A 27,949-nucleotide genomic window follows, 5' to 3' on the forward strand; every position below is an offset into this window, starting at 1 on the left:
CCTGATTCCAGCTATGTGTCACTTACTGGGCTGTTAATTTCTGTTTCAATACAATCAGTGTTTTATCAGCAGTAGATTATCATTACAGGACTAGGTGTCTCGTGCCACCTAGTCCTGCAGCTCTGTAGAACCCCGCCCCCACCACTGATTGGCAGCTTTTTGTCAGTGTATGCTGGTGTGGGCGGGGTTATACAGGGCTCAGCATTTGAGCTCTGCAGCTGAGAAAACAGGGTTGGTATCAAATTGGCAGCGAGCCACCTAGCAAGTGACACATCACTGGAATCGGGGTGTGTCTTTACATTATGCTGCTCTCCGATTATATAGAAAAAAACCTGGTGGCGGATTCTATTCAAATTTTATACTTTTATCATTGCTGTCTGACACGGGAGGGATCTGCTGCATGAATGCAGTGTGAGCACCTTCATCAGCTTCCAGTTCCACTTCTCTGCATGTTCGCTTTCCAAAAAATATTCAGAAACCCACTAACCTTTTAATGAAACTTAATCTAGAAATTAATTATTAAAGGGATTGTCCATGCTTAAGATTGGGGTTCAATTCGATTTGACTGCAGATTTGTGAATCCCGACAGTGCGCATTGGGCAAGCTGTCAACATTTGCCGGTAGGGGGAGGGCGCTTGACCACAAATATGCGATTTGAAGACATGCGGTCACATGTCGACTAGACGTGCACGACCACGCACAATACAAGTGAATTGAGTGAGGTCACATATGTCTAGTCGTAATGTGGCCTGGAGTATGCAAGTCTCAAGATCACTGCTGGCACCGGAGAATCCTGACTTCGCGCACTGTGCGCGCTGTGAGGATTCACAAGTCTGGACAACCACTTTTAAGACCTCATTCAGACATCAGTGTATCCTCTGTCTGCCCCTTTAGATTTTCCAAGCTCCAGGACCGCTCCCTAAGAAAGGATTATATTACCTGCCGACCCTGATCACTGGTGTGGACACCACCTCTCGCTGTGTCCGAGAAGAGGTAAGAAAGTATATATATGTGTGTGTGTGTGTGTGTGTGTATGTATGTATGTATATATGTATATATATATATATTTTTTTTTTTTTCTTTTTTTTTTTTTTTTACCAGATTTTCGGCCCCGTCTTGGTCGCCATGTCTTTCCGCACAGCTAAGGAAGCCATTTCCCTGGGTAACAACACCCCATATGGATTGGCAGCGAGTGTGTGGACAGATAACCTCCCTCTCGCCTTGGAAGTAGCATTGAGGTGAGTGGTTCTGTATTTCAAACCTACGGATTTACCCCTTTTTTTTTAACCGTTTCCCCTTCTTTTGTTTCCTTTTTTTTTCTTAATAAGCACCATGTAATAAAAACTAATTTTATACCCAAATTACATACTCGATATTCACCATTATTGTGTCACATTCATAGGATTCCAGAAAGCGGAGATATGGAGTAGTGCTGAGCGAACGAGCCGGGATAAGGTGTTATCTGAGCATGCTCGGGTGCTAACTGTGTCTTCGGCGTGCTCGAAAAATATGTTCGAGTGTTCTACAGCCGCAGCACATACAGGGATTGTCTAACACACAGGCAATCATGTGTTGTGTCTGCCTAACAGCCGCGAGACATATTCGATCACGCCGAAGATACTCGGTTAGCACCCGAGCATGCTCAGATAACACCTTATCCCAGTACGTTCGCTCATCACTAATATGGAAACCTGTCTGGCCTTAAAGGGGTTGTTCGATTAGAACATGCTATCACCGATCTGCACCGATTGCTAATTGATGGGGGTCCGACTGCTGTCAGAAACGGAACCTTTTATTCCCGTTACAAATGCACTACAAATCCCGCTACAAACAACTAATCCACCGCGCCATTCTTTCTCTATTAGGCTGCCGGTAAAAGCGAAGCGCAGCCCTCGGCAGCTCCTTAGGAAATGAATGGAGCGCATGGGCCAAATGCTTGGTCAGCCAACAACGGTCTCTCCCGAGTCCCCAATACATTTATTCAAAGGACACAGGGGAGTGAGGCGATGACAGTCACCTATGGTGGCAGCGTCTCTCCACATAGTATTGAAGCCTGTGGCTCACTGTTAGTGTTTCTGCCTCTTCTACTCCACATAGTATTGAAGCCTGTGGCTCACTGTAAGTGTTTCTGCCTCTTCTACTCCACATAGTATTGAAGCCTGTGGCTCACTGTAAGTGTTTCTGCCTTTTCTACTCCACATAGTATTGAAGCCTGTGGCTCACTGTTAGTGTTTCTGCCTCTTCTACTCCACATAGTATTGAAGCCTGTGGCTCCCTGTAAGTGTTTCTGCCTTTTCTACTCCACATAGTATTGAAGCCTGTGGCTCACTGTTAGTGTTTCTGCCTCTTCTACTCCACATAGTATTGAAGCCTGTGGCTCACTGTTAGTGTTTTTGCCTCATATACCATATCGTTGATAAATTCCTTTATGGAATAATTATACTGGGACCATATTGATTTAATATTTAGCAACTTTCAACTTGCCATCCTGTTTTCTTTTGCTACTCATATAATTAGCCAAAATGTCAAATGTTGCCTCAAATTTAATATAGACCGTCTAAAAACAGAATTTTAACAATCTTTGAGCAAATTTTAAGACTGTGTAGTCTAAGCTAGGCACTTTTACCAATTTTTTTTCCCTTACTTTCAGCATCAAGGCTGGTACTGTGTGGGTGAATGGGCACAATATGTTTGATGCAGCAGCCGGGTTTGGTGGCTATAAAGAAAGTGGATTTGGCCGAGATGGTGGAAAAGAGGTAAAGGGGAGATTTCCTGGAATGATTACTTCTCTTTTCACGTGCCATTTTCCATTATGATGTGAGATGCACTGATTATTCACTCTGGGAGGGTGATCGGAGGGCTGCCAGTGTCTACCAGCTTCTAGCAAAGATGTAGCAGACTTAAATGAGCGTTGTCGGTGTTTGCAGCGGCTCCACAAACTCCTTACATGCTATGCTTAATATAAGGAGCGTGACAGAGGGAGATCTCTCCTGCTGTTACTTCACTGGCTACACCGGCAGTGTAGATAATGCTCTGCACTTTAGAAGTAGTGCAGGGTATTATCTATGTAATCAAATGATCGTGTGTTCAAGTCCCTGGAGGGAGTGATCAGTATTGTGCAAAAAAAAAAGTGAAATGCATAACAAAATACAATATTGAGGGTTTCTTGTTCATCTCCCCTACAAAAAAGTAAATAAATAAAAATCCTGCAGTTCTCATACCGGCCATCGGGGCTTTTTTACACTCTAACTTCCTGTTTCAGGAAATGGCACATGTACATTAGCAGCAATAATCAGACCCCAACCCTAGCATGTTGAAGCATCTAATGAGCGTGTGCAAAGGTCTCCTGTTGTGATAGCTGTGTGTTGCCCGTCATTGTAATCCTGTCTGTGATAAGGAGCCTGCTGAAAACTCTTCCTGAAAGAACAGGAAGTTAGTCTTTAAAAAAAACAAAAAACCTAGTGGCTAAAGTGGAAATTGCAAGATTATCAATTTTGTTCTTTTAATACAGATCGTGACATGAAAAAAACACAAAAAAATAAATTTAACACGACAATTTGATTTAAGCAGATGTAGAACTAGATAGACATTTCTATCTTATGTTACTGTGCTATTTTTTATTCTTGGATTTAATAGAGCTCCACTTTACAACCTGTTGCAAAGACGAGTTGATCCTTTATTTTCAGGGGCTATATGAATATGTTCGACCGTCCTGGGAAAGTAGAGCCAAGCCGAACCCAGGAGATGTGAACCTCAAAACATTTGCGTTTACTTATGGGGCCGATGTTCCCCCAATTCCTGGCCAAAAAGACGTCAGCGCCTCCATCATTCAGGTTCAGGATTCCCAAATTCCGAGGTAAGTAGGTAAATGGCAAAGCGTGGTATCTGTGGGCAAACCTTGGTTTTTACATTTTTGTTGTTCATTTGCTTTTTAAATGCAAAGTTAAGCAACTTTCCAATAGTCTTCATGAAAGTTTTTCTACCATTTTGCTGCCCCAGACTGTAAGCTCTTTGACCAGTTCAGTGCTTTTCCCCTCACTTTTCAGTTTTAATGATAGCAAGAGGGAAGGGTTGTACACACATCTCCAGTTGATAAAGGAGAAAGCATTTAAAGTCTTATGGAGAGCAGAGAAAACAGACTATAGGCAAGGGAGAAAGCAGATGGAGAGGAATAAGTACAGAATAGAAGCTGTGCTAAAGCAAGTGAAGACAACAGCACCAGGAATATACACAGCTCACATTCAGCCTATATTCCTGAGAGAGAAACTCCCACAAGGCAAAAATCTAAAACTTGGAACAGGCCATAAACTTGCAATTTTTCAGTGTTAGTGATAGCTGGAGGGAAGAGGTTGTACACAGATCTGCAGTGGATAAAGGAGAAAGCATCTAATGTGTTATGGAGAGCAGAGATATCAGATTATATGCAAAGAAGAAAGCAGGCGGAGACGAATAAGTACAGAATAGAAGCTGTGCTAAACCATGAAAGCAAGTGAAGACAGCGTCACCAGGAATACACACAGAGCTCATATTCAGCCTATATTACTGGGAGAGAAACTCCCACAAGGCAAAGATCTAAAACTTGTAACAGGCTGCAAACTTGCAATTTTAATAACTAAAGGCAACACCTAATTACATTATACATATTTCTCATTGAAAATCTATTTAGCATTGTTGTGTCTGTATAAATCTGATCTATCAAAATCATCTAAAATTATTTAAACCTTATGTTAAATGCCGAAAAAACAAAAAAATTAAATACAACCTTTGCAGTTTTTGGGACGGCTGCATCACTGTATGTACCTAAAGCTCTGGATTCCTGTGCACTATGACTATAGCCACTGTCCTGCAATAAGTTGCCTTTTTTTTCCTTCCCAGACACATAATTTGGTCAGTACCTTCCATAGTCAGGACTGTGGGGCCATTATACTGTATGGAGGACTATGTGGGGCTGTTATACTGTGTGGCACAATATATGGGGCTTATTATGCTGTATGAAGGACTATGTGGGGCTGTTATACTGTATGGCACAATATATGGGGCTCATTATACTGTATGGAGGACTATGTGGGGCCATTATACTGTATGGAGGACTATGTAGGGCCATTATACTGTATGCAGCACTATATAATACTCATAATACTGTATAGAGCAATATATGGGTCTCATTATACTGTGGAGCATTTTTGTGGCCGTTAAACTGTATGGAAGACTATGTGGGGCCATTATAATGTATGGAGCAATATATGGGGCTCATTTTACTGTGGAGCACTTTTTGTGGCTGTTATACTGTATGGAAGACTATGTGGAGCCATTATACTGTATGCAGCACTATATAATACTCATAATACTGTATGGAGCAATATATGGGGCTCATTATACTGTGGAACACTTTTTGTGGCCATTATACTGTATGGAGGACTATATGGGGCCATTATACTGTATGGAGGACTATGTGGGGCCATTATGCTGTATGGCACAATATATGGGGCTCATTATGCTGTATGGAGGACTATGTTAGGCCGTTCTACTGTATCTAGCAATATATGGGGCTCATTATACTGTGGAGCACTTTTTGTGGCCGTTATACCTTATGGAGGACTGTCGTGCCATAATACTGTATCTAGCAATATATGGGGCTCATTATACTGTGGAACACTTTTTGTAGCCGTTATACTGTATGGAGGGCTGCGTAGGGGACTACTGTTGAGAATCATATTGTGATTTGTAAGGGGGATTGAGGGGGTGGGTACAGTAGAGTAATCATACTGAGCGTGTGGGGGTATCATACTGTGTTTGGGGGCACTTTTGTTTGAATCATACTTTATCTGTATTATTAAGTGTTTAGTCCTTTTTTTTATTACATATTTATATTAGTCCATTAGGTCTTATGCTTTTCCTGCTCTTACATAACATTATATTATTCTAATATTTTAATATTTATTTAATATAATTTATTTAAAATGTTCTTTGTTTGCGGGACGGCTCCTTTAAGTTTGATCCATATGAAAAAGTTCATCGTTATATTTGATAAGAAAAAAAAATCTCAATTATAGACTTATTTTTTTGTTAGCCCGTGGCTTTGTCCTAGCTTTTAATTTTAACCCTCTGAGTATTTGAGTTTGACATCCATGGTTTAGAGGCTTAGAACACTGTTCAGTCTATCCCTTATGCTTTACACTGCAGCTTTGTAGACTGACCGGCTGAAAATTCAATGGGAAGTCGATTCGGGTGGAAATAGTTTCCATTGTAGTCAGGAAAATGCGACTAATGCAGACACTGAATCTATGGCGTGTCCTCCCTCGGGGCAGGGGTCCTCCCTCCCTAAAAATGACTGTCTGGAGACGGCCGTCAGCTGTGATCCTGGTTCCTGCCGGTTGTAAATCCTCCATGTTTCTCAGGGATATTTCCCACATTCCAGCATCTGGATCTTCCGTTCATGTTCTGTATAATGTTTCCTTCCCTCCAGATTAAAGCGTAGTATTTTACAGGGTCTTTGACCCCCAGACGACTAATCTGGAGAACCCGCCACCGCCAGCCTTTTGATCATCTGTTTTTTCTTCCCATTTGGTCTGCATTGGAATTCCTTATACAACTTTTTTTTTTTTTTTTTTTTACTCCCTTAGTCTGTGTTCACTCTCAACATTTTTGTTGCATTTTTTTCCTGGTCTATTTTGACTTTTTTTTTTTTTTTTTTTGGGGGGGGGGGGTGGATTACATGTTTGCTCCACACAAAAAAGGAAAAAAATGTTACCCACACACCTTCAGCATTAACTTAATGCACAGGTGCCCAAATACTCCATGTGTCCAATGTACTACCATATACATACACGAAGTGTCAGCACAACCACATCAAGGTGACCTTCAGGACTCAACACCCTTATACACCGTGGCTCATCGTTTATGTATATGTGCAACTAAGAAAGTTAGTTTTATCTACCAAAAAAAACTCAGACGTTTGTTGCTCCTTTTTTTTTTTTTTGCAGCTTTTTTTTACTACTTTCGATGAAAGAATTGACATGATGCAGATTTAAAAAACGATCATGTTCTTAAATTCCGTCATCGAAAAACAAAATTCTGAAATCTCCTATCTGTTGCTAAAAAGCAGCTTTGAATTTGCATTAAAGGGAATCTGTTACCAGGTTTTTGCCACCTAATCTGAGATCAGCATAATGTAGAGACAGGGACCCTGATTCCAGTGATGTGTTGCTTACTGGGCTGCTTGTTATCATTTTGATATAATCACAGTTTTATCTTTAGGAGATTATCTTTGAAGTACCAGTAAACCTGCTGCCATGTAGTCCTCCATATTCATGAGCTCTGTATAACCCCGCCCTCACAGCTGATTGGCAGCTTGCTGCCAATGTACACGTGACGCTGCCAATCAGTGGTGTGGGCGGGGTTATACGGTAGAGAAATCAGTGATTGGATCAAAATGACAGCAAGCAGCCCAATAAGTGACACATTGCTGGAATTAGGGTCTCTTCCCCTGCATCATGTTGCTACCAGATGGGGTAAGACAAATCTGGTGACAGCAAAAAAAATATATAAAAAATAAAAAAAACTGACCGTCACATCCAAACATAATACAGGTCTGAACAGGTGCTTACCTAGAGTCGCCAACTCATATACAATTAAACAGATAAGGCAGCACTCTATAGCGCTGTAGCATGCAAACATAAAATATGAAAAACTGAATTGCATTACTGCACTAGAAATCTGAAAAATTGAGAAAGCTTAGCGCATAAATTGGCCAATTCATGTGTACCTGGAAGCCACGTTAAGGTGATTCTTGTTGCCAGGACCTAATGTCAATACTCTCTTAGACAGTCTACATCTCTCTGGGAACCTAATGTGAATCCTCTCTTGGACCAAAGTCTATATCTCTGTGGAGGGGGAGGATTGGCATTAGGTCCTGGCAACGAGAAACGCCTTAACGTGGCTGCCAGGTACACCTGAATTGACCAATTTATGTGCTAAGTAGTCTCAATTTTTCATATTTCTTAGTGCAGTAATGCAATTCAATTTTCATATTTTATGTTTGCATGCTGCAGAGCGCTGCCTTAGCAACAAAAAAAACACTTCATGTAAACAAAGCCTTATTATAGCACCATCATATTTTGCAGCGCAGTACAGAAATCATCACTTTCCCCATTAGGGCTCACAATCTTAATTCCCTATCAGTATGTCTTTGGAGTGGGGGAGGCAACCAGAGAACTTAGAGGAAACCCACCCAAACAGGAGGAGAACATACAAACTCTTTGCAGATGTTGTTCTTGCTGAACTCCTCAGAAAATACAGATGAACCGGAGTCTCCGCAATGGAAGAGGGGACACTCAACCCATCCAGTGTCGGCTACGTCATTCCAGTAGAGAAATGGAGATGGAATTCATGCCGATAAGGATTAGACTTTGTGCACATTGGGGGCGCCCACTGCTGCTATAAAAACCAGAATGCCGCCAAACTGTGCACCTTCTCAGATTAAAGGGAACCTGTCACCTGAATTTGGCGGGACCAGTTTTGGGTCATATGGGCGGGGTTTTCGGGTGTTTGATTCACCCTTTCCTTACCCGCTGGCTGCATGCTGCCCGCAATATTGGATTGAAGTTCATTCTCTGTCCTCCGGAGTACACGCCTGCGCAAGGAGATTATGCATTCCCACCTCTGCTCCATTCAAGATGGCGGGTCTGCACTGTCCTGTTACGAAGATCGCTGGGGGTGCCAGCAGTCACTTGGTCAGATCCTATCTGATGGAAAGTACATCACTTTTTATCCTGGGAAAAACCTATAAAAAGCGGACCTCTCCCTTGCTGTAAATGGTTTTTTTTTTTACCTGGTGTAAACGCCGCTATTCTCCTGAATTTGGCGTCATTTTACCTGTATGCCTGTGCCACTCTATTGCTGAGATATGGCTTCATCTTTCTTAATCTGGCCTTGCTATCCGAGTGGGTGGGATCATTAGATCATCCTCGTGGGAGTGTTCTTTGAAGTCTACACCCGTTTGGCTAACAAAACCAGATTAATAATGATGAGGCCATATCTTGGGAACGGAGAGGTGCAGAAAAAAAAGAAAAACTATGCCGGATTCAGGAGAACGGCGACATTCACACCAGGTTAAAAAAAATATATATACTTATGGTAAGTTCCATGGCCTAAGGGGTTAAAGTCTTGATGCGAGCACACACAAGTTCTTGTTTAAGGGTCACAGTATTATATGATTACTATTACTATTGCCTGGTGTCATTTGCTCTCGCAGGTTTCTATGCTTTGTGCTTTTGCTTTTCCAGAGTGGAAAGTCACTGATCTTTGACATATTTTTAATGTTTGATGTAGTGGAGAAAACACTCAGCACAATTGTGCGGTGTGGGAGTTCTGTAGAACCACATGGCTAATGTACCTAATTTTGGATAAATGCCAGTAATCTTGACCTTTTATACCTCCTACATATAATAAGAGCGAGCACCTGTATTACGGAGGAGCAAACACCACTCCTAACATGTCTGGTTTAGTAAATACTTAGAATTCTGCTTTATGCATTCGGGTCTGCCATTCCACCTGGAAGCGTGTGAACCAGTGGAAAACCTGCTTGTAATCTGCTGATCGTGTACTGTTAACCTCATAGATGCTGCAGTTGATGAGCTTTAAGTGGTCAAACAGAAATCCACCCCAAAAATAAGAAATAAAAATGCCACCATGTTTTTTTGGGGGTGGGGTTATTTTGTCTTCTAAAAATAGACTAAAGAAACATTAAAAAGGTTGTATGTACCTCTAAAAGTTAAAGAATGATAATAGTCCCAACACACAGGACACTACAGACAGGTGTTAGTGGGTGAATCAAAGGGGAAAAATGCCCCTGAGGTACTAAAATATAGTCCTACTAAAGAGTATAAAGCATAAGTATGCATATTATAAGCAAAGAATGGCATGCCAAAACGGAGCTGTAAATAAATAATGCAGTAAGTCCCTTGGACACCACACTCCTGACGCGCGTTTCGCAAATGCTTCTTCAAGGGTAACTTGATGAAGTATTTGTGAAAAGCTTGTCGGGTGTGTTTGGTGGGTGAGTCTCCATCTTGGCTGCCATGATGCATATTATTACATCCTAATAGGGACTTTTACTGCATTATCGATTTATATTTCCATTTTGGCATGTCATTCTTTGCTCTTATTATGCATGCTTAACATTGTATTGACTATGCTTTATACTTTACACTAGGACTCATTTTTATTAGCACAGGGGTGTTTTTCCCTTTGGTTCAACCACAAACACATGTCTATATTGCCCTTTGTGTTAGGACTATTGTCATTCGTCATCCTTTTTGTCTTTTTATAGGTTGAGATATTGTCCTTTTTATTTTGAGCTTATTTATTGGTCTTTACTAAGAAGGTGTGGCTTACGGGATCCTCTTGGGCGTGTCTTAGATTATTCTGCCTCTTTACTCTGATCCCCTCAGGAAAGATAATAAAAAATTAACACCAAATAAAGGCCCTTGTCTCTAGAATTAATGGCAAAAACATTTTTGACCTGGTGACTTCCCCTTTAAATGGTGGCAGAAAACGGTAGCTAAAACTCAAGTCTTCAATTAAAAGGTTGTGATTTGTAGAAAATAGGGATGAAAAAGTGAAAAGTGCCAAGAAATTGAAGGGGTAAAGGAAAGTGACCCTATAACTACAGGGATCACAATCTCTGGCTTACTTCTTCTAATCAGCTACATGTGTTGTTGCTTCTTTGTGTAGTGTGTTCAGACTATTCGCTGTTTTATACAAGATGCTGATATTCACCAGTCTGTGCTGACGGTGCTTCTTAGAACTGGAGATAATAATCCAAATGTACAGGGCCCTGTGTGAAAAACTGAATCCCCCCACCCACCCTCGCGAAAACATTAAATTAACTGTGGTTTATCACATTTTTGGGAAGCTGAGTTCACATTCCCTTGCCACGCCCAGGCCTGATTACTGCCACACGTTTTAAATCAAGAAATCACTTTAAATAGGACCTGCCTGACAAAGTGAAGTAGACCAAAAGATCTTCAAAAGCTAGACATCATGATGCAATCCAAAGAAATTTTTGAAGAAATGGGAAACAAAGTAATTGAGATCATCAGTCTGGAAAAGGTTATAAAGCCATTTCTCAAGCTTTAGCACTCAGCGAACCCCAAACATTAGCCCTGAATAGGGCTTATTTTTGTAGTAAGGTTTACATTTCATGCATATTCCAAAAATCCTGTAAAATAATGCTATGGCTTATTTTTTGGGAACATATGGTATGCCTTATCAGAGAAATCTGCTTCTCTCCCCTCCTGGACTAATCATTCATATCCAAAATGTTCAATTCACAGGTAAAATCTTAGTTTAGTGAAGGCAGATATTTATATTACTGAGTTCGATGACAGTTGTTGCTTATAAGATTCTATGTAAACTGAGGAGGGAGTAGAAGGTAGGAGCTCTGCGTTCTTTTCTTTCCTCCCCTCCACATAGTCTTAACCAGCACCAACTACTGTCTCCGTAATCTAAAAACATATCTTCTCTGAGCACAGGTTTTACCCCTGAATTGAGAATTTTGAGAACGATCGATCCGTCCTGGCGAAGAAAGAAGTGGATTTCTCTTAGATCTATTACAAAGTTACTTTTAAAGGCATTTTTAGACTGTCCTTTCCGGAAGAGTTTTCAGCAGTTTCCTTATCATCAGAGGCAGGATTCTATAATTTAATAAATTCTGACATTTCTTGTATTAGTTCTATGGATTGTGTTATTCCTCCCTGATTTACTGTCAGGGGGTTGTTAGTTCCCCTTGTTAATGGGTTTATGTCCCTTTTATCCAGTCAGTACTAGCCGTGTTAGAACTTTGCATGCTGCCTCTGTTAGTCCTCCTGTCGTCTGTGTTTCAGTGGGATGAAGACAAGTCCCATATTTGCTCATTCATGTGAATAATCTTTTTTTTTCTGTTTGCTTTGTCATTTGCCTCCAGTGTCGATAGAACTTACAAGCTGTATTATGGAGGCGCCCAAAAACGTCCAGACGGCATGTACTCTCGACCCATCCTTGGATCTGATGGAGCCGTCATGGCATATGTAGCTGATGGAAACCGGAAAGATGTGCGCAACGCAGTGGAAGCAGCTCACAAGGCTGCTCCTGGGTACGTCCTGTCTGCACCAGACTTATGATGAGAGGTCTACAAACATAGATGTGCACTATATGGAAAGGCTATGTGCCCCTTACATAAAACTGGAACCTGACCTCCAGTTCTACATCCATTGACATTAATTATGGAATTGGCTCCTGCTCTTCTGGGAAGGTTTTATACCAGATTTTCTGGACAGCTTTGGGAATTTTTTTTCTAGAAGAACATTTGTGAGGTCAGACACTGATGTTGGGGAGAGGCCGGGCTCACCGTCATAGGTGTTGGATGGGGCTGACGGCCGGTCAGGTTCTTCCATCAAATTTGCCCTCCATGACTGTATGGGCCTTGTGCACTGGACTCAGTCATGGGGAACAGAATAGGGTCTTCCCCAAACTGTTTCCATGAAGCTGTGATAGTCCAAAATGTCTTATGTTGGAAGTATTAAGATTTCCGTTCACTGGAAATAGGCCAGCCCCTGAGGAACAAGCCTATAGCATTAGCCTCCTCCACCATCTGTACAACGGCCACAATCAGGGGGTAACATTTTCCCGGACTCTCCAAACCCAGAGTGAACACTCCTCCTATGTATGGAAGAGATGGCCAAGATATTTTCTGATTGTGCGATCTAAGGTGTATATTTACACTGGCCGACCCAGGGTCCTAAATGATTGCTGAACAGCTGCTTATTTGCTAAACAGTGGTAATTTTGTAGCCTGTTTACACAGGTCAACCTGGATTCGGATGGGCACTGATATGTAGGTGGGAAGGTCCATTGAAATGTATGGCCCCGCCATGGTGCACCTTGGTTTGTGAAACCAAACACTGTCCGGCCTCATTACATTGGTTATCTTGTCTGTTTCTGTCTGGAACTTGAGATATTTTAGAAGATACCTTCAAGTGCACATGTAATTAATGTATGGCCAATTTCACAAACCTACCGTCACATCTCATTTATTCTGTTTGGGCAGGAATATTACACAATTTATTCATATTTTCTCATGGTCTCCAGTGCCAGAAAATACAATCCGCCAGGCACAGATGTAGATGGATTCCAAAAATCCCCCAGGTCTATTAAGATGAAGAGGTTTAAATGGCTAAAACAATTTATTTATCCAACACCTTCTTTGTGCAAGAGGCGGATGATGCAACATATGTAAATTTTCTCAGAAGACTTAGTACTAATTAGAGCAGACAAAAAATCTACTCTGAGAAAACAATATAGCCAAGCCAAAGTCTTCTGGCTCCTCCAGGAATGCAAGGCGTGCACTTGTAGTTTTATATCGTGTCACTATTGGATATGTGTTTTCTGCAGGAATAAAAAGAAATGGCTTTTTTTTTAAATTAGATTTATTTTAATTTATTTTTTTTAGAGAGTTTTATAAATCATTGTATTACGGGACATAAATAATCACGCAACATCTAAAATATAAACAACGAAATCGAAGATCGGTACTTGGGAAAACCATATAGATAAAACACTTGGAGAAACCTAATGTTTGGGCGTCTACTTGGCAAATGGGATTTAATGTGGAAAAATGTAAAGATCTGCACCTGTAATATGTGAATATGTGGGCATCATATGTCTTGGAGGGAATAAAACTAGGAGAATCACTTGTAGAGAAGGATCTGGATGTACTGGTAGACCACAGAGTAAATAACAGCGTGCAATGTCAATCAGGGAGAGTAAAACTAGGAGAGTCACTTGTAGAGGAGGATCTGGGTGTACTGGTAGATCACAGAGTAAATAACAGCGTGCAATGTCAATCAGGGAGAGTAAAACTAGGAGAGTCACTTGTAGAGGAGGATCTGGGTGTACTGGTAGATCACAGAATAAATAACAGCATGCAATGTCAATGAGGGAGAGTAAAATTAGGAGAGTCACTTGTAGAGAAGGATCTGGATGGACTTGTAGATCACAGCGTAAATAACAGCATGCAATGTCAATCAGGGAGAGTAAAGCTAGGAGACCCATTTGTAGAAAAGGATCTGGGTGTAGTGGTAGACCACAGAGAAAATAACAACGTGCAATGTCAATCAGGAGAGTAAAACTAGGAGAGTCACTTGTGGAGAGGGATCTGGATTGACTTGTAGACCACAGAGTAAATATCATGCAATGTCAATCAGGGAGAGTGACACTAGGAGAGTCACTTGTAGAGGAGGATCTGGATGTACTGGTAGACCACAGAGTAAATAACAGCATGTAGTGTCAATCAGGGAGAGTAAAACTAGAGTCAATTGTAGAGGAGGATCTAGATGTACTGGTAGATCACAGACTAAATAACAGCTTGCAATGTCAATCAGGGAGAGTAAAACTAGGAGAGTCACTTGTAGAGGAGGATCTGGATGTACTGATAGACCACAGAGTAAATAACAGCTTGCAATTTCAATGAGGGAGAGTAAAACTAGGAGAGTCACTTGTAGAGGAGGATCTGGATGTACTGGTAGCTCACAGAATAAATAACAGCATAGACGGGACTGATAGAGGACAGTGGTAAATATTTAAACCAGCATATCACTAATTGCAGTATGTTCCAGGTCCATAATAAGTGCATAAAGTTCTATAGTGCAGTGCTTTTTATGCCCTTTATTCACAGTATGAAGCAGATGGTCAATAGCCTAAATGACATAATGACTAAAGCCAAAAGTAAGTGCCTAGAGCATAATATCTTATGGTGCAGCACCCTTGTTTCCTGACGTGCGTGTCGCCGTGGCTTCAAGGGGCTTTTCCATCCAATAATTTTACTGTTTTTTGTCATACATTCTTGATTTTTATGACAGTAGTATATAATAAAGGTCACACCAGCTCTGTAAAAAAGTATACAAATACGGTACATGTGAGTTGAAAGTTAAATAATTAAGAGGTGATTACAGTACAATGAAAATCATATCATAGTGCTTGAGGACTTTTTATTTTTATTTTAGCCTTTTGTTTGTCTTTTCTGCCTTCTAAATAGATAAGCAAGCAGTGGACAGAAAACAGATTTTTTAATGGTCCTTTAGCACTTTTTTGCTTTGTAATCATATTGTTGTCTCCATTACCTCTTCCCAGTCCGGTCCAATGTGAGTGTTTTCGTAACATTATGCCCATACACATCTGTTATTCCTCCTAGAAATGAATAAATTGACATATGGGTGTTACCATTCCCTTTGTCACTCTAAGGGACGTGTCCCTGCACTGATTGGTAGTTATCAGACTGTAAGGACACTCCCTGCCTCCCAGCTGGTAACTCCCACTTTTCAATTTTATTCATAAATTTTTAGTAGGGAAAAGAGCAACTGCTCAATATAGAATTAGAAAAAAAAATGCTCTAGAATCGGGATATAGTAGGGAATACAATAATGTACTGAGTGAACATGTGTGAAGAGCAGACAGTTCTTCCTTAAGACATGGTCCTACAACACCATGACCCATCTCTGCATTCCCAACACCAGGAATCTTCGCGTTTGGTTTCGTACCACTGTGGTGATCAGAAAATAAAATTACAGCTCGTCTTTAGTCGGCCATGTACTGTACATTAGATGGCGGTTGGCTGAATGATGGTTCGGCCAGTTGTTCGGCCAACAGCCACATTGGCCATATCTTCCATACATAGGAGCGCTTGCTTGACCATGCATTCCTGTGTTCTCTCTGAGAAAGCCACAGACGGTCACCTTTGGTGACTGCTCATCTAACAAACCAATCAGCAATCCAAAATCGGACATGCCCGATCGACATCTTCCCCAACCATCAGTTGTCCAGGGCCTCCATACACATTAGACTGTCGGCAGAAGTTGTCGATATTGACTTTAGTCTGTGTATGGGGGCTTCCTCTCATTTAATTTATACAGTGTTCCCTTTGAACCGAGATCTTGTTTGCTCCCTTTTTTCAGTGGCAGCATATGACCTTCCCATTTCAATGCACAACAAAAGTCTTTGAGCCTTAGGTGCAGCCGACTGACCTTGACTATAGAAAGTTTACCATTTGTGTTATTAGCAATATTATGACGCCAATCCTCACCAGACTGTACCAGACTGTAAATTTCTATACATAGAGAATTAGTATTGGGGTACAGAGGACAATGTTTCCTGTCCTTCCATATAATGTATATTTGCTCAGGTGCTGTATAAGTTATTGTCTTAAAATACCACTTATTCTTAAAATTTACAGGTGGGGCAAAAGGGCCGCACATAATCGAGCCCAGATTGTGTACTATATGGCTGAAAATCTTGAGCTGCGGAGGGAAGAGGTATCTCAACGACTGAGTACCTTGACTGGGCGCTCTAAGGAGAAGGCTTTGCAAGAGGTGGACCTGAGCATCCAACGACTGTTCTACTGGGGAGCGTATTGTGATAAATATGGTGGCACTGTACAGGTAAGATGTTCCAGTGCATGAAATCACGTCATGAATGTGCTCACTGTGGACAACACATATGGTTTCCACACGGTGACCTTAGAAGACGACCTGGCCAGACTATAGCTGGCTCTACTCCTAACATAGCCGTGATCGGGCAATTAGTATGTTCCCAGACTTGTCCAACCAGTAAGGAGATAAGAGGTTGGCAGACAACCATGGCAGTGTTTTGTGTCTCAAGAAAACTTGATTCGAGAGGTTGTAACTTGACCTACCAAACTCTTGGTTTGCCATGGTTGGCCTATCTTCTGCATCATCTTTCCACAAACCATCGTAGGATATATTTCAGGACCCTGAAATATATATTTGGGGGTCACGAATACAGATGTGGGATTTGTAGGCTCATACATAATTGGGTCAATCTGAGCTTTTGATTCTTTTTTTTTTTTTCTTTTAAGGAAACATTACTTTATGGAGCGACTGTTCTTATACGAGAACCTGTAGGAGTTGTGGGCATCGCCTGCCCTGATGAAAACCCTCTCCTCAGTTTTGTGAGCCTCTTTGCCCCTGCGATAGTTCGAGGAAACGCTGTGGTGGTTATACCAAGTGAAAAATTCCCTCTGCCGGCTCTTGACTTTTACCAGGTACCACAATTTTGGTCTGAATAAGATTGTTGAGATCTCCATGATGTGCGGTGTAAGAGCTTGGTTCACTTTTTTGGCGGGAATAAAAATTCCTTAATAATGGGACCTGGACTATAAAATGTATTGTAAGTGTAAAACGGTGTGTCCTGAAGGACTGAACTAGTTAAATCATTAAGTGGTTATTAGTCTCCAAAAAAGTGACCACGCGCTGAATGGCCACTTTATTCGAAATGCCCCTAGCGCATTGGACCTCCTTTGGCCTTTAGAACATCAGCAGTCCACTGTGGCAGAGTCACTAGGTGTTGTAGTCATTTGGTAGGAATATTGGCCAGTGTGGACAAAGATGGTCAAAGTTGCTGCAATTTAGATGGAGGAGCGGAAGTGCTTGCCCCAAAGATACCCTGTAGCAGTGTTTCTCAACTCCAGTCCTCAAGACCCACCAGCAGGTCATGTTTTCAGGATTTCCTTAGTATTGCACAGGTGATGGAATTAATGCTTGAGCAGATGATGAAATTATCACCTGTGCAATACTAAGGATATCCTGAAAACTTGACCTGTTGGTGGGTCTTGAGGATCAGAGTTGAGAAACACTGCCCTATAGGATAAAGATCTGAGGACTGAAGATCGGGGAAGCAAAGGAAATTCTGCTGTCCTGTTCTTGGAACCAATCCATGATGTTCTGACCTTGATATTCAAAAAAAGGTTGCACTCTATTGTGCTAAGGCATGTCAATGTGAAATATATAAAATAGGAATAGCAATACGGTTTTTGAATATTAGGAAAAAATGAGATGCTTGGCATAGAATTTGGCCAAATTCTATCTGCCCATCAACCATCGTCAAGGTGGTCTCAAACACTGATGGGTCCCTACGTGTGTGAACTCCTCTCTTAGGCTCTCTTACTCTGAAGTAGTAATCAAGATGATACCAGGTATAACTTACTGTAGTGCTGCATAGAAGACCCATGTACACTCAGGCTGCCACCCCGACGACGACGTTTCGCCTTGGCTTCTTCAAACGGTGGCGTTTTTACTCTTTATTTTCAATAATACCAATCCCTGTCTATGTCCAATAGATCATTGTCCTATTATATCTTTGGAACTACTAATGTAATACTTACCAGACTTGGTACATATCTTGGCTGCTTACAGAGATGCCTCACGCTTGATTTTTAAACCCCCTCCTTATAAATATATTGAAACGATATACATTTTGGATTATTTTAAATACCTTGACCATCGTACCTTCTTGTACAGAGATTGGATATTTCTGCAAATGTTCTCTTATCTAGTATTAACATGTAGATGGATATATTTCACATAACATTATGTACGTCATCTTTTCTCCAAAGTCTCTTACTTTCCTCCTTTTCCACCCAAACACAAAAATATCAAAGTATTAGACCCTTTTTTTTTTTCTAAATAGGAGCACATAAAACTGCACTTGTTTCTCCGGCTTGCCGTAGCCTTTTAGTCGACCTCGACCATCAGGTGGATTTTACCTGAAAAGTTGAGGAAAATACAGTATTAAGAGTCTGAGTCACAATTTAAATATTTGACGAGTAACTAAAAAAAAAATATCCAATAGTTTTGTTTCTCCTTAAGGTCCTTCAGGACATATTCAGAAAAGTCATCTGATGTTTTCAATAATTCCTGATAGACTTTATTTCTGTCTCTGATTGTTACTTTTTATTCTTTTCTCAGGTATTTGACACGTCCGACCTCCCAGGAGGGGTAGTCAACGTACTTACCGGTGGACGGGACCATTTGTCCAAATACCTTGTGGAGCACCAAGATATACAAGCCATGTGGTACTTCGGATCTGAGCAGGTAATGCCCTTTATTCTTCTGTCTTTTTCCTTTCCATCTTGCGGTATTCACCCTGGTGTCTAAACTTCTGTTTTATACCGAAATCATGATGGCAATCCTGGATCGATTTTCTAAAGTCGGTGATGGACATGCCTCCCCTCCTCCTGTTCTCTGCGCAATGACCACTGCACAGGTCACAGAGCATGCCCACTGCACTCCCCCATAGAAGTCAGTCATCTCTGGATGCCAGTGTTACATGGACCATATGACTGCTGTAAAGCATATCTAAATGCTGTCAATTCAAGCAAGATGGCTGCCTCCAATAAATCATCCTTCGGATAAACAGATTATTGTAGCCCATGCAATCGGTGACAAATCTTCCAATCATGGTTTGTCGTTGCATAGCTGGAAGTGTTAGTACTAGGCAGTGATCAGGAACAAACTGCTCACACCAACCCGTCTAAACAGCCCCTTATGTCTTGTGTAAGGCATCTAAAGAATTCCCTTAAAGGGGTTTTCTGGGATCACGCAAAATTTTCCCACAGTGGAAGTGAGTAATAAATAAAGTATTCTCATTTGTAATGGAATAATACATATCCAATCTGTCTGACTAATCATGGTTTACTCGACTGTATCAATGATATGGAAAGGGGTTAAATTGGGTATGTAGCACAAACAAATATGCTGATGGCTTATACATAGCGTAGATTATCGGTATCAGATCAGTGGGGGTCCAATATTCAGCACCCCACACTAATCTACGGTTATCAGCTCCAAAGCGGGACAGCACAGCTCCATATACTGTTTAGTGACTGGTCTCAGGTACTACTGCTCAGCTCCTATTCTAGTGAATGGGACCTGATCCGCTCCATACCCTGTGTACAGCTAATTGGCGAGAATACGTCATCCAAACTAAGTCCTGGAGAACCCTTTTAAATACTCTGATTTATGCTGGCGGTTGTTTTGAGGAGTTTAATAGGAATTATTCTACTCAGGACCCTGCCTGTATTATTCCAAGACAAACGTTTCGCAGTGTGCTGGAACATCCATGTAGTATTTAGCATTGGGTTATAGAGACTACAATAGGTCATCGGCAGCGGCTCCGTCATGCAAAAAAGTTTTCCACAAAGGCCGTTCCTGATACTGAAGTAAGTGACCTCAGGATCAAGACTGTCTGTAACTATCAGCTCACCCCTGTACAGCATACAGTGACCCTCATGAACGATACTGGAACTGTTATTTAAAATATGCCAGAGTTTGTTCTTATTTTATTTATGATGCTCCCCTGATTACATTGTTGTTTATTTTTTAGAAATCCATCATGTAGTTCCAGAGATATTAATTTTTTGGGCAGCCTAAAGACACGCCCCAGAGGATCCAGAGCCACTCCCACTTGATAAAAGCCATAACAATTGGCACAAAACAAAATGGCACATATCTCTGAAACCATATGGCGGATTTAAAAAAAACAAAAAACAGAATATTTAGGGGAGCAATGGAAATAAATAAAAGCGAAAACAGCCCACTTTTCATGTGGTTACGGCAGTGCTTTAAGAATGCATGTAGCCATGGGTATAAGTGACTCTGGGTAAACCTGACCTTTAGTGCACTTTGTTTCTAAATGTGATACTTGGATGCAAAATTAAGGGTAAAGTTCCGGAAGGAATATTTACAACGTGACGTGTCTAAATTCTGAATTCATTGATGTGGCAGGAAAAGGATTGAATCTGAGATTTACCTGCGCTGAAGTCTCTGTAGGCCGAATAGTAACGATCAGTGCAGTAATCACTTTGTCCAAAATTCAGGGCAGACGTCGGGCAGCATGGAAACTAAGAACTTACACTTCTATAATTTCCAGCTGTCGACAACTGTGATCAGATACCGTGGACTCATAGCAATAATTTTTATTCTCACTTTCAACAGGGATCGAAATTCATGGAGTGGTCGTCTGCAGAAAACTGCAAGCGAACGTGGGTGAACTACGGCCTGCCCAGAGACTGGGAGAACCCCCAGGAGGGCGAAGGAGAAGAGTTCCTCTATCACGCCACCCAGTGCAAAAACATCTGGATACCCATGGGGGAAATATTTGCCAACTAACCTGGTTACAGCCTTGTCGCCATCAGGGGACCCTCTGCCTTACAATTCATACCTCAGTGCATTTCTCAAGACCAGTAAACCCTTCACATATGTGCTCCCTGTTTCTTAAAGGGGTTTTATGAGACCCGAAAAACATGGCCGCCTTTTCATATAAGCAGCGCCATGGGTTTTATAGCTGGCCGTTCTTATTAGATGGCTATGTCTCCGAACTCCCTATACACTGGAACGCTGGGCTATCTGTTTCCCAGATTATCAGCAGATTCCACAAAAAAATAGATGGACCTTTCATCAAATATCTTATGTTGTTGGCCACTTTAATTGGCTTTTATTGGGGGTCGATATTTCCCCCATCATTTACTGAGGAGCCCTGCAATTTTCTGAAATAAGGAGGATGAAGGCGGATGAACTTAATAGTCCATTAATGAAGAACGTTGACCAAAAACTTAATTTACCATAAAATTCCACATTTCAAATTATTTGTACTAGTTGAGTTTTTAGTATTTTTCTCTTTTCCATAAGGCAAAAGCTTAAAGGATTTGTCTAGAATTAATAAAAACATGGCGGCTTCTTACAAAAGCGGCGGCGTACCTGTTGATGGTTGTTATTTGGTTTAGTTGCTTAGCCTAGCTTGGAATGAAAGTAGCCTGAAAAATGCTTCTGTGGGCTGGGGGGTCAATGGGATCCAGTGCATGCACATGTGGGCTGGAGGGTCGATGGGAGCCAGTGCATGCACATGTGGGCTGGAGGGTCAATGGGAGCCAGTACATGCACATGTGGGCTGGAGGGTCAATGGGAGCCAGTGCATGCACATGTGGGCTGGGGGGGGGGAGTCGATGGGAGCCAGTGCATGCACATGTGGGCTGGAGGGTCAATGGGAGCCAGTACATGCACATGTGGGCTGGAGGGTCAATGGGAGCCAGTGCATGCACATGTGGGCTGGAGGGTCAATGGGAGCCAGTGCATGCACATGTGGGCTGGGGGGGGGGGCGATGGGAACCAGTGCATGCACATGTGGGCTGGAGGGTCAATGGGAGCCAGTGCATGCACATGTGGGCTGGAGGGTCAATGGGAGCCAGTACATGCACATGTGGGCTGGAGGGTCAAAGGGAGCCAGTGCATGCACATGTGGGCTGGGAAAATCAATGGGAGCCAGTGCATGCACATGTGGGCTGGGGGTTGGTGGGAGCCAGTGCATGCACATATGGGCTGGGGGTCGGTGGGAGCCAGTGCATGCACAGGCCTGTCCATACTCTGCCATTGTTTTGCCCCCTCCTTTTTATAAGGGGGGCTTGACACAGATTTGTGTGTAGAATAGTCTTAATAAAAATCCTCAGTTTAGGGGCATCCCTCTAATAGGGGTGATCACCTGTTGCAGTCGTCACAATAAATGGGATTTTCAGGGGCACCTGCTTTAGACATCATTACAATTTCCCCCCCCCCCTTCCAAATCCCTTGGGAACAGATGCGGGGTTAGTATCTATAAGTGTGTACCCCATGGGGGCGGGGTGTCTACCACCTCCATCGGATGCTTGTGGAGAATAACAATAGCATGTGCAGAAAATATAATTTGTATGCAATATAACTGCACTGTCTATATCCGGTTATCGTATATTTCACAGGTGCAGGTGATATGGTGGTGACATACAGGTATCTGCCTGCTGCAGCAAAGCAGTAGGCTGTGGCACGCAGTATGTGACAGAGCGTTCCATGCTACGCCTGCGCAGCAGTGTCGCGTCGCATCAGATACCCCGTACGAGAGAGTTGCTGGAACGCAGCTATTCTGTAAGCGTCGCACCTCGCGCACGCGCATTAGACATCCTGCATTTGGGAGCATGTGGAACGCAGGCAATCTGGTAGCGTTCCACCCGGCGCATGCGCAATTTACGAGGGCGGAACTCTTTGCTGACGTATATTGGATATCCCCGGAAGCAGCGGGGACGTCGTTTAGCCCACTGTGTATGAAATACTAGGAAGCGCCAGATAGTTCATCAGACATAGGAGGTGGAACCTTTCTCCCCGGACATTAGGGAGCATACTATATGGATGCACTCTATCCTGGAAACAGGAAGTACCAATACTGCAAGTTCCGGTGTCTTGCCTTTTAAAAACTGAGGTAATAGTATCGCGATTCAACTCTATCACAACCTATCGAGAAACATGACAGGAAATCGGGCCTCCTGATGAGCCAGAGAGGCGAAACGCGTTGAGGCTAAGCAGACAGAAGGCGGGCGGCATTGCACCTGAATGATGAGTATCAAAATATATATGGATTGATATGCTCTAGCTCCTGCAATATGTGGCACATGTAAAATCTATCACATGATTCGGGAACATACTGTTCACCATCTTTATGTGCTCATAATCCCATATATAGGGTGAAACATTTGCCATCACATTGGAGCTGGAGCCAATGATACTGTGGTAATCCATGTTAGGCAATCTTTATGCCAAAGACTATAATCAGGGCTACTTTGCAAATTTTGCCACCAAAACGCCTTAATTACATGTTCTCTTTATTGTTTTTACTATGCACAGTGTGGGGTCTAGGTCTCCCTAGGTATAGGCCTGATCTATGTTTAGCCAATAGGGGAACCTTTAGTGCAATTGTGTTTGGGTAGAGGTTCCTTGAGGGTCGATCAGGGTCAAATCAGGGACCCCAGGGCCAGCCATCGTGGAGCGGGGGCGCCACAACGCTTCCCCTAGGGTGCCAACCCCCGCAGATAGGCAGCTTTACAGTATAGACATACACTAGGGTATGACTCTTTCCCCACCTAGTTTTTTCACAGTGTGTCATTCTTTTTTGGTGTGCCATTGGTTGTTGGCATTTTAAATTCATATTTAATAAAATTTGTATTTTAGCGTACCATATGATTACAAATATAAATCACAGCCACAATATGACACACTGATCAAACAAATGCAAGAAAAAGTATGTGCCTTTGAAGATGAAATAACAGATCGCAAAAGACGTAAATTTGAAAGAGATCTGAATGACTACTCTACTGATAATGTATACGAATGGGGAAAATTGGGAAATTCTTATAAATCACCCAAACCCATTTTGAAAAATAGCCGAGCGCGATATAGATCAACCAACAGACCTCAGGTAAATTTTTCCTCCACAGAGCCTGACTCATCAGACACAAACGCAAGTACATCGGATATGTTTGTGGTGAGCAATACTTATGAAAATAGAAAAAAATATAATAAAACATCAAAAAACGGAAAAGAGGCGGGAGGAAACATAAAAAATCATCCAGGAATGATGACTCGGTACAAGAAGAATCACAATTAATGAAAAAGAACAATGTAGTCAATCTGTCGTCTAAAACATTAACACAAGACCACATAGATGTATTAGCCTTAGGTCTCAATTTCGTACCTGATACTGATTTCAATCTGTTCATGACAATTTTAGATATAAATAAATTTATAAGAAATCTGACAATAAAAAAACATTTCTTTTCTGAAAAATGAAACAGAACAGGAAAATGATATAAACTCTGATATAAACGAATTTGAGAATTTAGACTTCAAAGAACAAGTAGCTCTGAATTGTCTAATAAAATTATCAAAAGAACAACAAGATGAATCATCAGAAGAACACGTGAATGTTTCAAAAAAATTCAAAACTAAAAATCCTTATTTTTATCCCTTGCAAACAAGAGTAGATTGTATGGAGAGATTCCAGGAATCAATCGAAAAAGACTTAAAAAATCTACAAGATAACCGTACTAAAAAAATTCGTAACAACTTATCACAACAACAACGAAAAGCATTAGAAGATTTGAAACAAATGAAAAACATCATTATAAAGAGAAGTGACAAAGGAGGCCAAATAATTGTTATGGATGAGGATAAATATAAAGAAAAAATGTATGAACTCTTGTCAGATACATCAATATATGAGAGACTAAAAAAAGACCCAACCAAACAATTTAATGATCAAATAGCAGAATTAATTGCGGAAGGTTTAAATTTGGCTGTCCTTAACAAAAAAGAGGCAGAATACATCTTGGTTCAATATCCTAAATTGCCTGTTATGTACGGCCTTCCCAAGGTGCATAAAAGCAATGGATTTCCAGCAATGCGCCCCATAGTATCCGGTATCGGATCAATGTTAGAACATCTATGTGAATGGGTGGACTCTCTGCTACAACCTATCGTATTGAAAATTCCGGGTTACATCAAAGACTCAAGAGAAGTTTTAAAGACATTTAATAATCGAAAATGGAGCGGTAATTCAGCGTGGCTCAGCTGCGATGTTGTATCTTTGTATACAAGTATACCGCATGAGGTGGCAATGAAAGCCCTACAATTTCATCTCACAGATTACGTACAATATTCTCATGATTTGATCAATTTTGCATTACAAGTCATTTTTTTCTTGATGAAGCATAATATATTTGCATTTGATAATGAGATATACGTTCAAAAGTCAGGAGCTAAATATTCCCCGTCTTTAGCCAATCTGACGATGGCTTACTGGGAGCAACAATTCATATACTCTGTGGACAATCCTTATATTGATCACATCTCCTGGTATGGCAGATACATCGATGACACCCTCATTATTTGGGGGGGGCGATGTGTCTGCCATACCGGGATTTGTTGATTATATTAATAACAATGAGTTTGGAATCAAGTTCACTTACGTTTGGGATTTACAAAAAATTTCTTTTCTGGACCTGGATCTGTGCGGCATAGCTGAAGAAATAATTGTCAGTAAAACGCATGAACACTATCTTACACGCAGCCAGTAGTCACCCAGCCCACACAATAAAATCTATACCTGTAGGTGAACTAATTAGACATAAACGTAACTGTAGCAGAGAAGAGGACAAAATGAGAGAATTCGGGGAACTCAAAAGGAAACTTAGAGCTCGAAACTATCCTAACTGGTCATTAAATAGAGCCACAGAAATAGTGAACCAAAAATGTAGACAAGATTTACTAACATCGCAAACAAAAAATGCTCAGAATAAAAATAAACATAATGTTAATCCTTATGTCTGTCTACAGTATAACTCTCAGTTCACCCAAATTAGAAAGATTATTAATAAAAGAATACCAATTCTATACGAAGATTCCATTCTCATGGACATCTTGAAAGATGGAATAAACGTAATAGCTAGGAGAGCCCATACCATTGGCGATATGATTTCATCTAATTCAAATGCTCCCAAATACAAATCAAATACTTGGCTTGAGTGTAGGGTTTTTTTTAAATGCGGCACTACGGCATGTAGTACGTGTGTACACTCTCATACAGGCAGCTTTTTTCAAAATTCAGAAAAAAATAAAAAATACAATATTAACAGTTTCATCAACTGTCATACAAAAAATGTTGTATATAAAATAGATTGCATGACATGTCAATTGTCATATATAGGCTGCACAACACGTAAATTAAAATCGCGCATTACGGAACACCTCAGGGACGCCAGTAGTCGTAATATTACGAATAGAAATATATCTATGGCATCTGAACATTTTTTAGACCAACATAATGGTGATACCTCAGCCTTTAAAATCCATGGCATTGAAAAAATTCACTTTCATAGCCGCGGGGGAGACATTAGGAGACGTCTACTAACCCGAGAAGCCTTTTGGATTTATAATTTGAATACTCATTTTCCCGCAGGTTTGAACAAAAGGAACGAAATTATATTTCATTATTGTTAATAGTTTTATGTACTTTGTAATATTTTATAGATTACCAGTTTATATTTGTCATATTCATTAGATCGCAGGACCTTTCATTTCATCATGTGATCAGTGAATTGCATGTGATTGGTTCAAGCACGCTATATACGGTATGTTATATCTTTGTGCTTCAATGCATGTGCATGAGTAAGATCCCTAGGGATCGAAACACGTTGCTATTATCTTGTAATTCACTTGTCTCCACGTTTCACTTGTAAGGATTGTCCTTTTAAAACTATATGTTGGACGAATAAAGAAATATTTTTTTATCATCTTACTGGAGCTGGAGTATCTACGATTTCCGTACATCTAAATTGAGAGTTGCTTGAGAAAACTGGGCAGTCATGACATTGACCATGTCATCAATACTATAAGCCTGGACAGCATTTAAAGGGAACCTGTCATGTTCCCAAACGCTACTAACCTGCAGATATAGGGTTTATCTACAGGTTAATAGTATTACATAGCTGTATGGCTACCTTACTAAAAGTGCGGCTTCTGGAAAAAAATGAACTTTAATCCACTTGAGAGCCTCCGGCTTTCAGTCATAGAGGCAAGCCGCTGGCTTTCAGTCATAGAGGCATGCCGATGCTGCTACAATCATCTCTTACAGAATTTGATTGACAGCTTGCAGTACACAAATGCACTGCAAAGCGAGCTGACAATCAAAGCGTTGAGGTGTGCTTACATTCACCACCCACTGTGATTGTAGCTTTTTCCAGACACGCATCTATGACTGAAAGCCGGTGGCTTCCAGGAGGAATAAAGTTCTTTTTCTCCCGTTAGCCACACATTCAGTGAGGCTGAGAGTCTGCATTGGAACGTTATGTACCTGCAGATTAACCCTTTATCTGCAGGTAAATAGCATTTGGGGACATAATTGGTGCCCTTTAATTATTGAATTTAAATCTTGCAATTCTGCAAACATTCTATATTCTTACGTTAACTTTTGATTATTTTCACAAATATGTAACAATTAAGTGAAGGTTACTTCCTGTGTGGGTGATTTTACTAAGAATTAAAAGCCTCGTCTGCTACAAAGTATAAATTTAGCTCAATTATGAGCGGGTTGTGGTCTGAATGAAAGAGCATGGGACCTACACAAATGTGCATGTAGCTGTCTGTGGCAGGGGCTTTATGGTCAGTACTTTCCTCTTGAAATTGGAATTCAGAGATGTTCCGTTGCAAAGTGCACCTAAAACAGTTTCTACAGATAATACAAGAAAGCTGCTAAAAATTTCATAC

The 27,949-nt window shown here is 41.2% G+C and overlaps 1 protein-coding gene across 1 annotated transcript in view; it reads left to right on the forward strand.

Moving 5' to 3' along the window:
• The window catches only part of ALDH16A1 (aldehyde dehydrogenase 16 family member A1), a 48,073-nt gene extending 26,499 nt beyond the window's left edge, over positions 1–21,574 (forward strand). Inside the window, exons 9-17 of the mRNA XM_077259645.1 lie at positions 895–993; positions 1,102–1,238; positions 2,651–2,756; positions 3,687–3,856; positions 11,966–12,133; positions 16,267–16,471; positions 16,909–17,094; positions 18,797–18,922; positions 20,825–21,574. Of these exons, the coding sequence (XP_077115760.1) occupies positions 895–993; positions 1,102–1,238; positions 2,651–2,756; positions 3,687–3,856; positions 11,966–12,133; positions 16,267–16,471; positions 16,909–17,094; positions 18,797–18,922; positions 20,825–20,998 (1,371 nt within the window). The 3' untranslated portion in view covers positions 20,999–21,574. The remainder of the gene's footprint in view (positions 1–894; positions 994–1,101; positions 1,239–2,650; positions 2,757–3,686; positions 3,857–11,965; positions 12,134–16,266; positions 16,472–16,908; positions 17,095–18,796; positions 18,923–20,824) is intronic.
• Positions 21,575–27,949: the final 6,375 nt, after the last annotated feature.

This window comes from Ranitomeya variabilis, chromosome 4, assembly GCF_051348905.1.
Source record: "Ranitomeya variabilis isolate aRanVar5 chromosome 4, aRanVar5.hap1, whole genome shotgun sequence".
Classification (NCBI taxonomy): Eukaryota; Metazoa; Chordata; class Amphibia; order Anura; family Dendrobatidae; genus Ranitomeya; species Ranitomeya variabilis.